This window comes from Neolamprologus brichardi, chromosome 8, assembly GCF_056152115.1.
Source record: "Neolamprologus brichardi isolate AB-2024 chromosome 8, ASM5615211v1, whole genome shotgun sequence".
Classification (NCBI taxonomy): Eukaryota; Metazoa; Chordata; class Actinopteri; order Cichliformes; family Cichlidae; genus Neolamprologus; species Neolamprologus brichardi.
Genome location: NC_142111.1, coordinates 14502154 through 14517462, shown reverse-complemented (window position 1 = coordinate 14517462; position 15309 = coordinate 14502154). Strand labels below are relative to the sequence as shown.

Here is a 15309-nt window from a genome sequence, read left to right as displayed (position 1 = left end):
GAGCCCGACAAGGCTGTGTTTTTAGCCTTTTCCTGTACTGTCTGTATGTATAAGACTGAATTACATCTTAGCATAAATGTCATTGTTAGGTTTGTAGATGAGACGGTGGAAATAGAACTGCTCACTGGTGGGGATGAGTCTGGCCACAGAGAGGAGGTTCAGAGGCTGACAGATTGGTGTACTGAAAACAATCTGTCTTCTAACACCACAAACACCAAAGAACTAATAACTGACTTCAGGAAAAATCAGAATGTTGACTCTGTGATATACTGGGGAACCTGTCTGGGGTGTACTCCACTTCTTGCCCCATGGCAGCTGGGATAGGTTCCAGCACCCCTGCGACCCTAAATTAGCTGAATGGATGGATAGATGCATGCAGGTAGGGTTGTTCGATATAACGATATATATCGGATGACGATATAAAAACATCTATCGTTTCATTTTATGCTATCGTTTGTTTCGTGGTGTCGCAAAATAAACTGTTTACGGCAATATTTTTTTCACCGTTTTGATGGTCACTGTAGTGGCTATATTAATTTCTTAAAGTTCTCTCTTTCTCTTATATTTTATATAACCACACTACAGACGGACAAGCGCCTGTTTTTATGCGTTGTGGTTAGCAAAAACGATGGTAACAGCGTCGCGTGTCCGCTTGTTTATGTTCCACATAAACCTTTCACAATAAAGCTCAAGATCCTGTTGAGACTTTTCAAAATAAACTAAATCACGTGAAAGAGCAGATTATTTACGGATGAGAAGTAAAAAAGAGCCGCCAGGTGCTAAAAAATAAACCTTAGACTCAAACGTTAGAACAGGCTTTTCCCCGCAGCACGCCGTGTAATAAATACTCACAAAGAAAACGGCGGCCGTTACAACTTATGTCTAAAAATGTATCGTTTCATGCATCACTTAAAACACTCGACTCCGGCGCAGCTGGAAACACTTCCCGCAAGACGAGCTGCCCGAGATTCACAGAATTTACAGAAAATGTTACATTTTTGTGATTTATATCGTTATCGGGATGATAGAATTCTTATATCGGGATATGAGATTTTGGTCATATCGCACAGCCCTACATGCAGGGATCAGGGATGGACACAGGGCTGGATCAGAATGGCCAGATACCATTGAACGTAATTGAGAGGATGTACAGAATGCCTAGTTTTAGGTTCCTGGGCACACACATCACAGCAGACCTCACATGGACACACAAAACACACAGCCTTGTTAAAAGAAAAAAGCCCAACATAGACTGTAATTCCTGAAAACTATGAGGAACATAAACCTGTCTCAAAACCTTCTGGTGTCTTTCTGCTGGCACACTATTAAAAGTGTCCTCCTTTGCAGCATGCTGACACGGTAAGGTAACAGCTATGAAGCGGATAAGAAGGGACTGCGGAACGTCATAAAAGCTGAACAAAAAGATCACCAAGACACAGTTGCCAGCACTTGGAGACGTATACACATCGTACTGCTTGCAGAAAGTACTCTGAATCCTAAGGGATGCATCTAAACTGTTTGAATATCTGTCCTCAGGCGAGCGTTACAGGTCCATCAAATCACAGACAAGATAAAGACACTTTTTATCCCAGATACAAAACAACACTGAAGATGTTTCAGTAAACTTCATCAATTTTCAATTTATCCAGCAAAATCTAAAGAAATGAGGCGTGGCACAAGCTCCTTATGTTTCTCTATTAATTCAGGGTTTTTGAGGAAACCTGAGTCAGGCTGTATATGCTGTGATGATGAAAACTGGTGATGCAGGATGAAGAGAATCTTGTTTCTCGGGTGCAGACAGAGTAATAATCAACATCCACTTAACAGAGCATATCTAGGCATCAGATTTAGTTCTAAGATATTGATTTATCTGTCAGAATCCAAGTGAGAGATTCATGTTTTTGTAGCAGATTTTGTGTTTCAACATGCTTCTTGTCGTGTGGCAAGACAAAAGTCCCCATCCAGCTGCTGCTTTCTTTTCTCAGAGGGACGTGTTCCTGAGAAATTCGCCACTTACGTCTTGTCGTCAAAACAATCTTAAATGGCCTTACTTTGTGCTTATTGCTCTTGTGTTGTCATGGTTTCACATCCATTAGTGGAATAGCTAGAGATTTGTTTGACATAAACTGAGGTAAAAGCACTCAATGTTTGTCTCCTTAAAATAGTAGTGGCATTTTCTCCGCTAAAGTGTCTGTCTGGCAGGCAAGTGGTGGCGCTCAAACAGTTTAGAGGCCTGAAAGTTCATCTCTCAACTGACAAAAACGGCATTGCTCCCTTGGGTTTCTAAGCTTTTTGTGCGGAGCTACTTCACACATCACACTTAATCCTTTTGTGGGACTTTTTCTCAAATCAAACTTTTCAGGGGCCTTGGGTATCTGACACATTTGCTCTCATTATACAAGCGTCCTCAGACTGCGTCAGCTATTAAACGCTCAGCAAGTTGTTTCGTATCCTTTTATCGGTGTTTAGATCTGTTGTCCTGCCACCTCACTAGATAACCTGTCCATTGCCTACAAATGCTCAGAAATAAATTAGGGTGACTAGTACAAAGGACAGAATTCAACAATATGCATAAATGCATATAAAAGCAACATTGTTCAGAATTTAGTCTGCTCCAGCATTAAGCCTTCGGTGCTGTGGCTGATGTTTTGTTTTTGTTGTTTTATCATTGTGTTGTGATGACTCTAGTAAAATGGAATGGAAAAATGATGGCAGTGGTGGGGGGTTAAAACATACAATTACCTGCATTTTTTTCCTCTCCTGTAGCCCAGAACTGTTCAGGCCTGCGGACGTGTTCTCAGTGCTTGGAGCAACCTGAGTGCGGCTGGTGCGGAGATCCCACCAGCACAGGAAAGGGCCTGTGCATGGAAGGTTCGTTCCGGGGTCCCATGAAAAGACTGGCCAAGCAGGGCCACCAGGGCCCATCGCACGACATGAGCCTGGAGCCAGGCATCTGCCCCAAAGACAAAGGCTACGAGTGGGCCTTCATTCAGTGCCCCGGTGAGTGCTAAACTTCCTGTCAAGCTAACTGAAATTACAAACCATCTGTCATGTCAAGTGAGAGATTATTACCTATTGGAGGTCACTGCTTAAGCTTAGGGGAAAAAAAACAACCAAAAAAAAAAAACGCTACCATGGATTCCTGTTACAGCCTCCCTATGCAACTAATCCGTCCCTGCTGATTCCATGCAACCTTATGCCGGTGTGACGTTTCATGCTTTCATGAAGGCCCTGTCCATACTGCTATGTTATGTAAGATGATAATGTAGCCACTGTAAGTTGTAAACTGAGAATGTGAGCAGCACTCAGCAGCTCGCAGATTACTTAAAAACCTCAAGAAATCAGATATATTTGAGACTTGTAATATTTTGCCCAATTATAGTTTTACGCCTCTAGGCTTGAACCGCACCATCATTATGTCTTTTTCTCAGTTGTTCACTTTTTATAGCATGGTGCCTCCGGCCACAGTTGCTGCCATCGTGGACCCATTAGAGTTTTGAATTGTCTGTCCATCCTTCCCACTCTCCCAACGCTCTCTTGAATGCCTTGAGGGACTTTCTTCAAATTTAGAACAGACCTGTATTTGGACTCAAAGATGAACTGATTAGATTTTAGTGATCCGTCGTCAAGGTTGGGGTGACCTCAAAAATTCATATGATTCACACAAATGTCAAGTAGGATTTGGGCATTATTGAACACCATATCTCAGGGACAGAAAGGGAGATTGTGGCCGTATTTTACATTTGCCATAAACTACACTGGTGACACTAATGGGTACCCACCTTGAGACTGTTCTGCTTGGCTAAAAATGCACATAAAGTATTCATCTTTCCAGTTACATGCTAGTCAGTTCAGTTTCATTTGTATAGCATCACATCACAACAATTAGCATCTTGGTGTGCTTTATATATTAGGGTAAAGACCCTTTAATATTAGAGAGAAAACCCCCAACAATCAGATGACACCCCCCCCCCCCCCCGATAAGACAGCAGCACTTGTTTTAAACAGAAAACACCTCCTGGCAGCCTAGGCCTATTGCCTTGCTTGATAGCGCGAGCACTTCTATTTACCATCAGATACAGGTAGTTTAAGGAGCGGACGTTATCCATCCTAAAATATCGGGGGTCATACTGATGAATAGTTTCTTACATGCTCACTGTGTCCACACGCTTTGTCTGAAAAATCAGTAACAACAAGGTTAATCTGCAAATTGTCAAATAGATTAACTTCAGGTTGATTAAAGGATTAAACTATTACAAATATTACAAATATTTTAAAAGGCAGGTCTGGATAAAATAACAAGTCAAACAACAAAAAGCTTTTGGATTTCTAGGATGCTATAACAACTCACATATGACAAAGGAAGCTTATGAATCCAAGAATATTTGGGTTGTCAAGTTAATAAATTTCCTATAATTTTTCATTTTTCTTGCTGTGAGAAAGCAGCAGAATGAACTCTTCTGTCTTTTTTTGCAGCATGCCAGTGTAACGGCCACAGCACGTGCGTTAACGGCAGCGTTTGTGAGCAATGCCGTAACCTCACCACCGGTCCTAACTGCGAGACCTGCATGCCTGGTTACCATGGCGACCCGACCAATGGCGGCAAATGCCAGGGTGAGTGCCGCATCACAACAGACATTGGTTATTCTGCATGCATACGACTTAATGGCTCCACTTGTTTTTGTTGAAGCAGTCGATTAATGTACTTTAACCCCAACAAGCGCCCCCCCAAGCATGTTCTCTTCATCGTTATAGATTTCATTGCAATGCAGGAGATCAGCATTATGAAGTTTAAATGATACAACACAGAGTGCCTTCTCTATGTTGCTTTAATTTGACTCAACTGGCTTTGTGTAAGTGATAATTAAGCTTTTTAGAAGGATATGATCTGCTTTTTGAATTCTAATTGATGAAATATGTGATGAATATGGTGTAATGCAAGTTGATAACCAACAGAGGGCACTATTGAGTGTTGATAGTGATAATTTGCCCACTCATGTTTGATTAATGACATGCAATATGTTGGTTTCTTAAACAGGCACTTTCCACCCATGGGATCCAAATACTTTAAATTTACGCTGTGAACATGCACACAGCCTGACACACACACACACACACACACACACACACACACACACAGCTAGGAAGGGGGAAAATTGATGCTTTAAGCTCAACTTAATACAAACTTCAACACATGCAGCTCAGTAGCCTAACTGCTTTACCAGTTTTCTGGGTGTGGTGCTCTTTCTTGATAGAAAACCTCTTTTGATTGAGTTTTTGATTAGCTCATGAGGGAGATTTATTATCCCAGTCTCCTGCCCAATGGCGAATAAATTTTTCTTAAGTGACTGCAACCCATAAATTATGCTGAATTCCTGTTTTCTAAGCCAAAACACATAATGTCTGCTGAATTTACTGTGGAGAGTCGATGTGAACATAGTACAGGAATGGGTATTAAATCAGATACACAATGATCACACTAGTATCTGATAACTGTCTTGGCTTGTGTTTCTTAATGAATGGATCACAGACTGGCTGAAGGCTGGGAGTACAGGCTCCTTGTTGAGAGGAGATTTAGCTGCACTCAATGGTTATGAGACATGAATAGCATTCCTGAGAAGTTACATGTGGGGTTTTGTGTGACTCGCCAGACATGGGAGACACACATTTTGTGGGAGCTTTACAGTCTCAGATACCATATGTTGCTGCTCAGGCTAAAGCTGTGAGTTGTAAAGTGAAACTGCACCAGTGAATACCTGTCACTATTCTCCTCATTCTCCTGGAGCCTGAGGACAAAAAAAATCATAATTAGTGATAGGAACATGTGAATACATTCACAGTGAGGAGAACCACATCTAATGTGGCTTTCACATAGTCAAATTAAATCCCCGTATCACCAGCTGTCAATAACAAGAAGTGTTGGAGGAAGTGTCAGTATACTCAGTTAAAAGCTTTCCAGTCTCCTAAAATATTCATGCCATGCTGGAAAAGGTGCACTACTCGGAAAGGAGGGAGGAGGATCCACTGGTCCTTCAGTAATGCACCTTTTCAGTGTTTTAATGATTACTGAACTGAAAAGAATTGGTCAGTGTTTTTTTTTTTTTTCCTTCTTTTTTTTGTCCTGCAAAAGCAAACCTGAAAGGCTGCCACAGTAGAAGCACTTTAGAAGCCAATTCAGTCATCTGTCACACATCTATTGCTGCACTTTCTGTATTCCCTACACACACACAGACACACACGTACATGCCTAGCGGGTATCTTAGCCTTTGTTTGGAGGTGGTGGTTCTCCTTCATGTCTTTGAAGTTCAGCCAGTCTTTTGGAAAATACATTTGTTTACCATCTTACCCAGATCAATATCAATTTCCCCCTCTGTGCAGTCTTACCTGCACAGGTTTCAAATGTATAACTGATCACATACAAGTGTACAAATCCAAACCAGCCATGTGTTTACTGTATCAAGTTTTTTTGTTCAGGTTTGATATTGATCATTTCTGTTCTTGTACCTGTCTTTTTTCCTTTTCCTTTTCTTTTTTGGTTTTGCTACTCTCTGTCTTCCCAACCTTCTTTTCCATCTGGTTTTGCCTGTTACAGCCTGCAAGTGTAATGGTCATGCAAGTGTGTGTCAGGTGTTAACCGGCAAGTGTTTCTGCACCACCAAGGGGATCAAAGGAGACCAGTGCCAGCTGTGAGTATATTGGTCACTTCTCGCTCTCTCACACTCACTCACTCACTCACTCACTCATACAAATTTTGTTCCTGAAATTTAACAGTGGAAGATGCACTGACTGCTTCCATCATTTTCCACTATGTGTATAAATGCACTAGATAGCAGGGCTGTTTTTTGCTGTTTCTTTGTAACTACTTTTGTGCTTTGCTCATACCGAGGCTGATGACTTGTAGCTAGTTCTGAGCTTTGGGTTGCTTTAGATTGATCCACTTTGCCTTTGTTAGCTTCTTTAAAATGTCTGTATTCATCTGGGTGAAGGTGACTGAAGTGTCTCATTAAGTTTATTGTTATGAGCGTTTTATGTTTACTTTGGCCAACTTTGTGTCTTCACTCTCAGTAAGGAGCTTCCACACTAATGACATGTTAGCGTGTGACTGCGAGTGTGCAGCTGTGTGCCTGCGGTGCTGGGTGCGTGTTGTGCGTGAAATGGACCGGCCTTTAATCGGACACACGTGAGGATGATTGGCTGTTTACGGGTCAAGACTGAGAATGCTGGAAATCAGCTGATTTCGGTTTGTGGCTGGTTGAGGTTGATAACAGAGTAACAAGATAAAAAAAATAAATGAAAAGCATGTGATTATATATATTCCTATTAAATTCACAATAGAAAAATGCCATTTAAGTGATGGAAAAAAGTTGCCGCCTGATTACTGGTGACTGTTTACCCGATGAAGATCAGGGTTGAAATCTCGCCTCTTTTCAGTGCACTCAGTTTTTAGGAGCTGTTGTCCCATTACTTATGACCCGCGGCTGACCTCATTGTAGTACTTGCTCTTTTGGCTGAGTTTTATTTCAGTATCAGAAAGGTCAGATCAGAAATACCAACAACTAAACTCCACTGACTCACGGTAAAGTGTTCAGAGCGATTCTCTGAACAACATAAGCGTGTCAGTAATCACTTGGGATAGAGCCTTGAAGATGTGCTTGAGGCTGTTTAAAGGAAAACAAGTGAGGTACCTGGCTGTAGGAAAGCATTATGTGCTTTCTTCATGCTTTTAAAAAATTGTAATTTGTCTTTACAGACACACAAACTGAACTGCTGATTGAGTTAAACCAATCCTAGCAAAACAACATTGTTGCAAATTAGAGTAACGGGTAGCTGGTTACCCAAAAGAGGTCTTTCTTGACAAACAAATAATTAGTATGTTAAAAATATTGAATTTCTGTGGTGAAGTGGATCAGTGTGTTTGTGTAATTGTTTAATTTGGCCCCCGTATTGCCGTCATGGATAATTCCAAAAGACATTAAAAGGCATTAAAACAATTACTTTGGTTGATTTTAAGTCATTATATAGCCTGACTTTCACTAGCCATTTTTAAAATGATTTAATGGGATTTTTTTAATTGCATGATTTATCTCCTGCAGTGCCTCATGGTTTTCATAATATAGTTATGAGGATTGATTTCTGACCAATAAGAACGGCTCAATTTCTCCTCATGTTGAGGCTTAGATGCTGATGCTAATGGCCCTGTGGTGTAAAAACAGGCAGTTGGGTCTATTTGCCAGGAACTCCACCTCCAGGGTGATTTCTGCTGACACAGTCGAATCCACTAGCGTAGGAGGACCATCTCTTAGCTGTCTGCTTTCCCAGTTGTAAGCATAATGGAGACTGATATTTCTGATAACCCTAATGCAATAAGCCTTATGGATGGGTCAGCGGCAAACATATGTGTGCTTACATACACACTCACCCACCCAATCTAATGACTTTTTTTTCTCTCTCCAAAGTCACCCAACACTCCTTTGTGTTTTGATCAAAATGAGATAATCCCCCTCCTGCTTTTCTGCTTTTATAATCCTCTTTGAAAACACAAGGAAAATAATGCATGATCACAATATACATGAAAAATAAAAACATTGACTAGAAGAATTCATAAAGGTTATGGGAATAAAAGGGAAAGACTGCAGAGAAATAAAAGAAGAAAGAAAGAAAGAAGGGATATAGGAGAGCGAGACCTTTCCAAATCCTCAGTGCTTTCAGTCAACATTGAGAGCAAATAACTTACACTTTGCACAATTGGAAAAAAATGTCACATTGATTTCTGCTACTAGATTTAATGTTGTGCAGTGCAGTACAGTGTAGTGTTATACTCAGATAGCAGGTGGATAACAGTTAATAAAAGCAACTTATTTTCTCATTTACTGCAGAATCAGACTCGAGTATCAGAACAGGCCAGGCAAAGCTTTGAAGCCAGCTTCGAGAAGATCCTTGTAGCTGTTGCTGATTATCACCTTGAAATTTCAACAGTACTAAAAAAACTCCCAAAACAACACTTCTGAAGTGAGGGCACTCTGTTATTTTGTAGGTTACTTTGCCGTTATGCTCATGATGGCTACATTCAGACATACTCATGGCAGTGTCTGTGTCATTGACAGCTGCCAGACATATTTTGCCATATGTGCAAAGACTTGCTGCACTTGTCAGTGTCCATTGAGCCCACGAACTCCAACACGATGTAAACACGTTAACCACACTGAGGGAGCTGCCCCTTCTCCTCACATACAGGAAAGGAGTGTAGAAAAAAGGTTTCTCTTCTGAATTGAGAATTGGTTATTCTAAAGTCTTAATATGCCTTAATATATATGCTCCTACACAGTGACATATTGGTATGATAAGCAATTCACAATAGCACAGATTCAACCATTAGTTTTGGGTTGGCATTTTGTTGCTCCGGTGTTGCTTTTTCAGCTCTTTGACGCCATGATAGTTTAATGAGATAGAAGTAACTTGTATATAAAGAAGAGCTGCATTTGTAAACTGTGGATGTGTGCTAATAGCAGTGAGTGTGTGTATCAAAACAAAGACACACACTTTCTTGGTGGGCTGAACCTCACAGTAGCCCACATTTTGTCAAATAATGGGATAAAAGTGCTTTATTAAGTGACTAAGTTAATTTATCCATATAGGACATTATAGCATTTAAATCACAAGATACTTCACATCAAATAAAACCAACAATAAACAAAATGAAACGCGACCTGAATGCGAGTATAAAAATATGAGTCTTTGGCTCTGTTTTGAATAAATCCGCTGGGCTCGCAGATCATAAACTGGGGGGCAAAGAATGGGCTGCCATGATTACAAAGGATCTGTCACTTTTAGTTTTTAGTCTTAGATCAGCAGAGGTGTAACATGAGAATTTTGGATAACCAGATAAGAAGCTTTTCAGCAGCATTCTGCACAAGCTGTAGATGATGCATGGAGGGATTGTTTGAGGCAGGTGAAGAGGTGAATTGCAATAGTTTAAAATAAAAAAATAATAAAAATCTCAATCTCTGACTTGGATATAACAGGAGGAAATTTACTCTTTCTCAACTGATGAAAACAAGAGCTAAGGAGATGCTTACAAACATGCAGAACCACTGACAACTCTCCATGCAAAACAATTCCCAGGTTTTTTTTAAATAGATTTGTTAACATAACAGAAGAGTGAGCCCAGATTTTAAATAACAGGGTAGCAGGGGCGACAATTAAAACTTTAGAAAAAGACTGAGGTTTAAAAGTGATATAAAGCTGAATACCATCAACATGCCAGAGTTTTAAAAAATTGTTGGTAAATGATCTTAAATGCCGATATAAAGGAAGTAAATACAGTGGGGTGCAAAAGTTTGGGCAACCTTGTTAATAGTCATTATTTCCCTGTATAAATCGTTGGTTGTTACAATAAAAAATGTCAGTTAAATGAAATGAGATGAGATAGCCTTTATTTGTCAGTTGCAGGTCTTTTGCCCACAACCGAGATGACAGACCTTGCCGACCGTACATACAATACAAACATCACATTGGGGAGACAGGTCAGGCTAGGTAGCGAGGAAAAAAACATCGAAATGTGCAACACAAAGGGATAATACAGGAATGCACAGGTATCAACACACCATAGCACAATAAACACAGACAAGCAACATGGGAAAGTGTTCCAGTGTGTACATCTGATCTGGGACCGTTGCAATCTTCGACTGCGCCTCCAGCTGACCCGATGTCCACATCAGAGGGGAGGTAAGCGTTGGAGGTGGCGTTGGATAGGGAGGGTGATGCGTCAGTGAGTGCTTATCAGTATCAGTATATGTATGTGTGTGCGTGTCCATAGTTCAGCTGAGACAGTGTCCTTCACCCCGCCAGGCTAAGTAAACAGTCTTCCAGCCAACCCAGGCGGCCTTGCATGGAATGGGAAGGAACAGACTCAACACAGTCGTTATCAGGGAGTTTTTGTTCGGCTCCAGCCTTGAGCCCACAGCTGGCGCAGAAGGGGTAGCCGCATTATGATGGTGATTTTTCTTTTGCAAACAACTCATGAGAATTTCAAGCTGTTTTTAACACGCCGACACTGGTCTCTCAATCTCCCGTTGGATAGCCGCGAGTTTCTCCGTGATGTTATTAGCCGTCGATTCTGTGGTCTTGTCACTCTTTTGCTCGCATAGCAGATTCTGAGACCTCACGACCGCAGCCAACTGATCCGAGATGTAATCCAGCTTCCGTCCAGAGATGTTGTTCTGAGTTGATTCTTTCCTGATGTAATCCAACATACATACGCTCAAATGTGTTATTCTGAGCATTCACTGCAGTCGTAAGCGCCTCCAAGCTCTTAACCATGCTGCCTTCAGTGAGCCCTTTCTGAGAAGTCGCACCTGTCGTTCCAATCCCAGTGGGCAGCCTTGTGGGGGTTTGAACAGCCGGTTCCGCTCTCTTAATTCTCCAATAAGCCAGGGCCAAGCCAGCTCCGATTAGCAAGAACCCTGTTATCATGGTTCCGAATAGGTAGATATCTTCAGCGTCCTCGATCGACAGTCCCGCCAGGCACACAATCCTCTGCCACCCGTCCATCGTGTATCCGGCAGGGAAAGTCCCTCCAGGACACTCGGGTTCTCCCGAGCCCAGACTTCTCGTCAAAGGGTGTCAATAGCATTCAGAGACCAGTTGATCAAATCCATAATTCTCTTTTAGGTTATTGACACAGACTGTGAGAGAGTGTTCCAGGGAAAGTAATACAAAAAAGACACGAGACTAGACAAGGACATAAGAACTAGCAGGGAAGATAAGGTAGAGGAGACAAAGTGCGTCCGCCTCCTCCGAGAGCCAAAGAAAGAATATATCATATAGGAGACACAAACAGTGATATTTGAGAAGTGAAATGAAGTTTATTGGATTTACAGAAAGTGTGCAATAATTGTTTAAACAAAATCAGGCAGGTGCATACATTTGGGCACTGTTTTCATTTTATTGATTCCAAAACCTTGAACTAATTATTGGAACTCAAATTGGCTTGGTAAGCTCAGCGACCCCTGACCTACATACACAGGTGAATCCAATAATGAGAGAGTATTTAAGGGGGTCAATTGTAAGTTTCCCTCCTCTTTTAATTTTCTCTGAAGAGTAGCAACATGGGAGTCTCAAAACAACTCTCAAATGACCTGAAGACAAAGATTGTTCACCATCATGGTTTAGGGGAAGGATACAGAAAGTTGTCTCAGAGATTTAAGCTGTCTGTTTCCACAGTTAGGAACATATTGAGAAAATTGAAGACCACAGGCTCAGTTCAAGTTAAGGCTCGAAGTGGCAGACCAAGAAAAATCTCAGATAGACAGAAGTGACGAATGGTGAGAACAGTCAGAGTCAACCCACAGACCAGCACCAAAGACCTACAACATCATCTTGCAGCAGATGGAGTCACTGTGCATCGTTCAAGCATTCGGCGCACTTTACACAAGGAGATGCTGTATGCAAGAGTGATGCAAAGGAAGCCTTTTCTCCGCCCACAGCACAAACAGAGCCGCTTGAGGTTTGCTAAAGCACATTTGGACAAGCCAGCTTCATTGTGGAATAAGGTGCTGTGGACTGATGAAACTAAAATTGAGTTATTTGGGAATAACAGGGGGTGTTATGCATGGAGGAAAAAGAACACAGCATTCCAAGAAAAACACCTGCTACCTACAGTAAAATATGGTGGTGGTTCCATCATGCTGTGGGGCTGTGTGGCCAGTGCAGGGACTGGGAATCTTGTCAAATTTGAGGGACACATGGATTCCACTCAGTATCAGCAGATTCTGGAGACCAATGTCCAGGAATCAGTGACAAAACTAAAGCTGTGCCGGGGCTGGATCTTTCAACAAGACAACGACCCGAAACACTGCTCAAAATCCACTAAGGCATCATGCAGAGGAACAAGTACAACGTTCTGGAACGGCCATCTCAATCCCCAGACCTGAATATTATTGAAAATCTGTGGTGTGAGTTAAAGAGAGCTGTCCATGCTCGGAAGCCATTAAACCTGAATGAACTAGAGATGTTTTGTAAAGAGGAATGGTCCAAAATACCTTCAACCACATTCCAGACTCTCATTGGAACCTACAGGAAGCATTTAGAGGCTGTAATTTCTGCAAAAGGCGGATCTACTAAATATTGATTTCATTTCTTTTTTTGTGGTGCCCAAATTTATGCACCTGTCTGATTTTGTTTAAACAATTATTGCACACTTTCTTTAAATCCAATAAACTTCATTTCACTTCTCAAATATCACTGTGTGTCTCCCATATGAGATATTTAACTGACATCTTTTATTGTAACAACCAACAATTTATACAGGAAAATAATGACTATTAACAAGGTTGCCCAAACTTTTGCATCCCACTGTACAATGAATGAAAATGGGGCCAAGAACAGAACCCTGTGGAACACCATGTGAGAGTGGCAGAGTGATGATTTGTAAGTTGATGTGGCAATGGAGACACTTCTATAAGCATTAAAGTGAACTGTTCAAATGCTGGACCAGACTTGCTCACCTGCTGTTTCAACCTCTTGATCAATACTTGTTGGTCAATATTGTCAAAGGCTGGGCTTAAATCCAACATCACTTCAAATGAACTCTCCTGAATCCCTGAACATCAACAAATCGCTCGAGAACAGCAGGCTCTGCCAAGGGACCTCTATGGAAACCAGACTGAAACTTTTAGAGAAAGTTCAATTCTTCCAGAGAACTGAAGTGCAGTTAGCTTTTATTTTTAACATTTTTGCAATAAAAGGGAGTTTTGAAATGGGCCTTAGTTGTTCTCTGAGGGTTGTATGTCTTTTGGAGCCACCTTTAAGTGGTCACTAAGCAGTTTTTGGTACTTAATGGGTTGGCTTTGTGCTTTGTTTATCTAACCAAAAGACTGCCACTTGCTTATGCAAAGTTAAAAACATAATATGCCATAATATAATGTAACTTAATATATAATGCATAGTACATATAACCTACCAGATCATATCAAGGATGATTGCTGCAGATATCTTTATGGAGCCCTGACATTTCCAATACATAATGCATGTTTGCATCTCTAATGTCAAAATCAAACCAGGTTTCATATACAGCTAAGTTGGTGTAATGACACAAGTGTAATCTAATTACTTTTTTTTTTATATCTTGTAACTTTCAAGCTCTCATTACATATAATCATTGTGTCCCCAAACACTGTCAGCCACTCGCTTGCACCATCCCTCCCTGTAAGCCTAAATAAAGACCTCTTCACAAGGGTACTCTGCCTTTTGAGCATCGTGCACAGAAATACACACATGCAGATTTTCACTCGTGCATGCACTGCATCTACTGATGCCATTAGGACCTCCAAATAATAGCTGCACTAATGAAGTGAAGGGTGCATCGGTGCAGAATAGAATTGCTTTTGAAAGCGATTGAAGAGGTCTGAGCTGCATCATAGCGATGAGTCAAATAAAACCGGCGAGGGAAATATTTATCATATTGCTCATTTGGATGCATCCAGTGTTCAGGATCCTTCACATGCTCGGGGGTAACGTGGTGTACCTCTCAAGAGTGTGTGAACATATGCATGCCTGTGCTAGCCTGCACAGATGTGAATCAAACTGTAAGGGTTTCAAGCACATTTCTTCTCTGTTGTTGTGTCTGTCTTTGCATTTTTGTCTGTTTTAATCACTGAGCTGGCACAGGGACAGACAAAGGTTCAAGCTGAGTGTAGATTAAATTAAGATACAGTTCAAGGGGACTGCCTGAAGTTCAGATGTGTGCACGGATGCATACAGGTCTAGATTAAATTAAGATACAGTGTTGGGAAGCTGCATTATACTGATGAGCACATGGGTACTTGTGTGTTTTGCCATCTGCAAATGCCAAGCAGTTGAAATGCCCTGCAAGTGACGTTCTGTTAGGCTCAAAAGCCTGTGGCAGCATTTGTCCTCTGTCCTTTGTACCGTGGTAAAAGACCACTCTGCCCTGTCCTTGCCTGTATAACATTATAACAGCAAGAGGGGGCAGAGCTGACCCCTTCTGAGCTGCGTGAACCTGCCTCCTTTAGATCACTGAAGACACCGATCCTTGTTATTTAGGTTTTGCTGGTTAGATGCAGTGTTAAAAATCCATCTTCTGCACATTGAGTTATTGTTTTCATTACATGACATGTTTTCAGTTTGAATAAGTTTACCAAACGATTAAAAACGTTATCACCTCTTTATAATTTATAGAGAGTTATAGAGAGATTATTCCTTATTTTCTAAACAACAAAAATCGAATACTATAGAGTGATTTTAGTGTTGTAAAATGTGAACACTAGAATTTAAAGATCCGACTGTAAT

General features: G+C 41.1%; 1 protein-coding gene and 1 pseudogene across 1 annotated transcript in view; one reads left to right on the top strand and one right to left on the bottom strand.

Annotated features, from left to right (window-relative positions):
- Positions 1-15309, top strand: part of atrnl1b (attractin like 1b) — a 73843-nt gene that overhangs the window by 20700 nt on the left and 37834 nt on the right. The window contains exons 18-20 of the mRNA XM_006791232.3: positions 2767-3000; positions 4477-4614; positions 6593-6686. Coding sequence (XP_006791295.1) covers positions 2767-3000; positions 4477-4614; positions 6593-6686 — 466 coding nt within the window. The remainder of the gene's footprint in view (positions 1-2766; positions 3001-4476; positions 4615-6592; positions 6687-15309) is intronic.
- On the bottom strand, positions 11040-11723 carry LOC148101768 (uncharacterized; annotated as a pseudogene).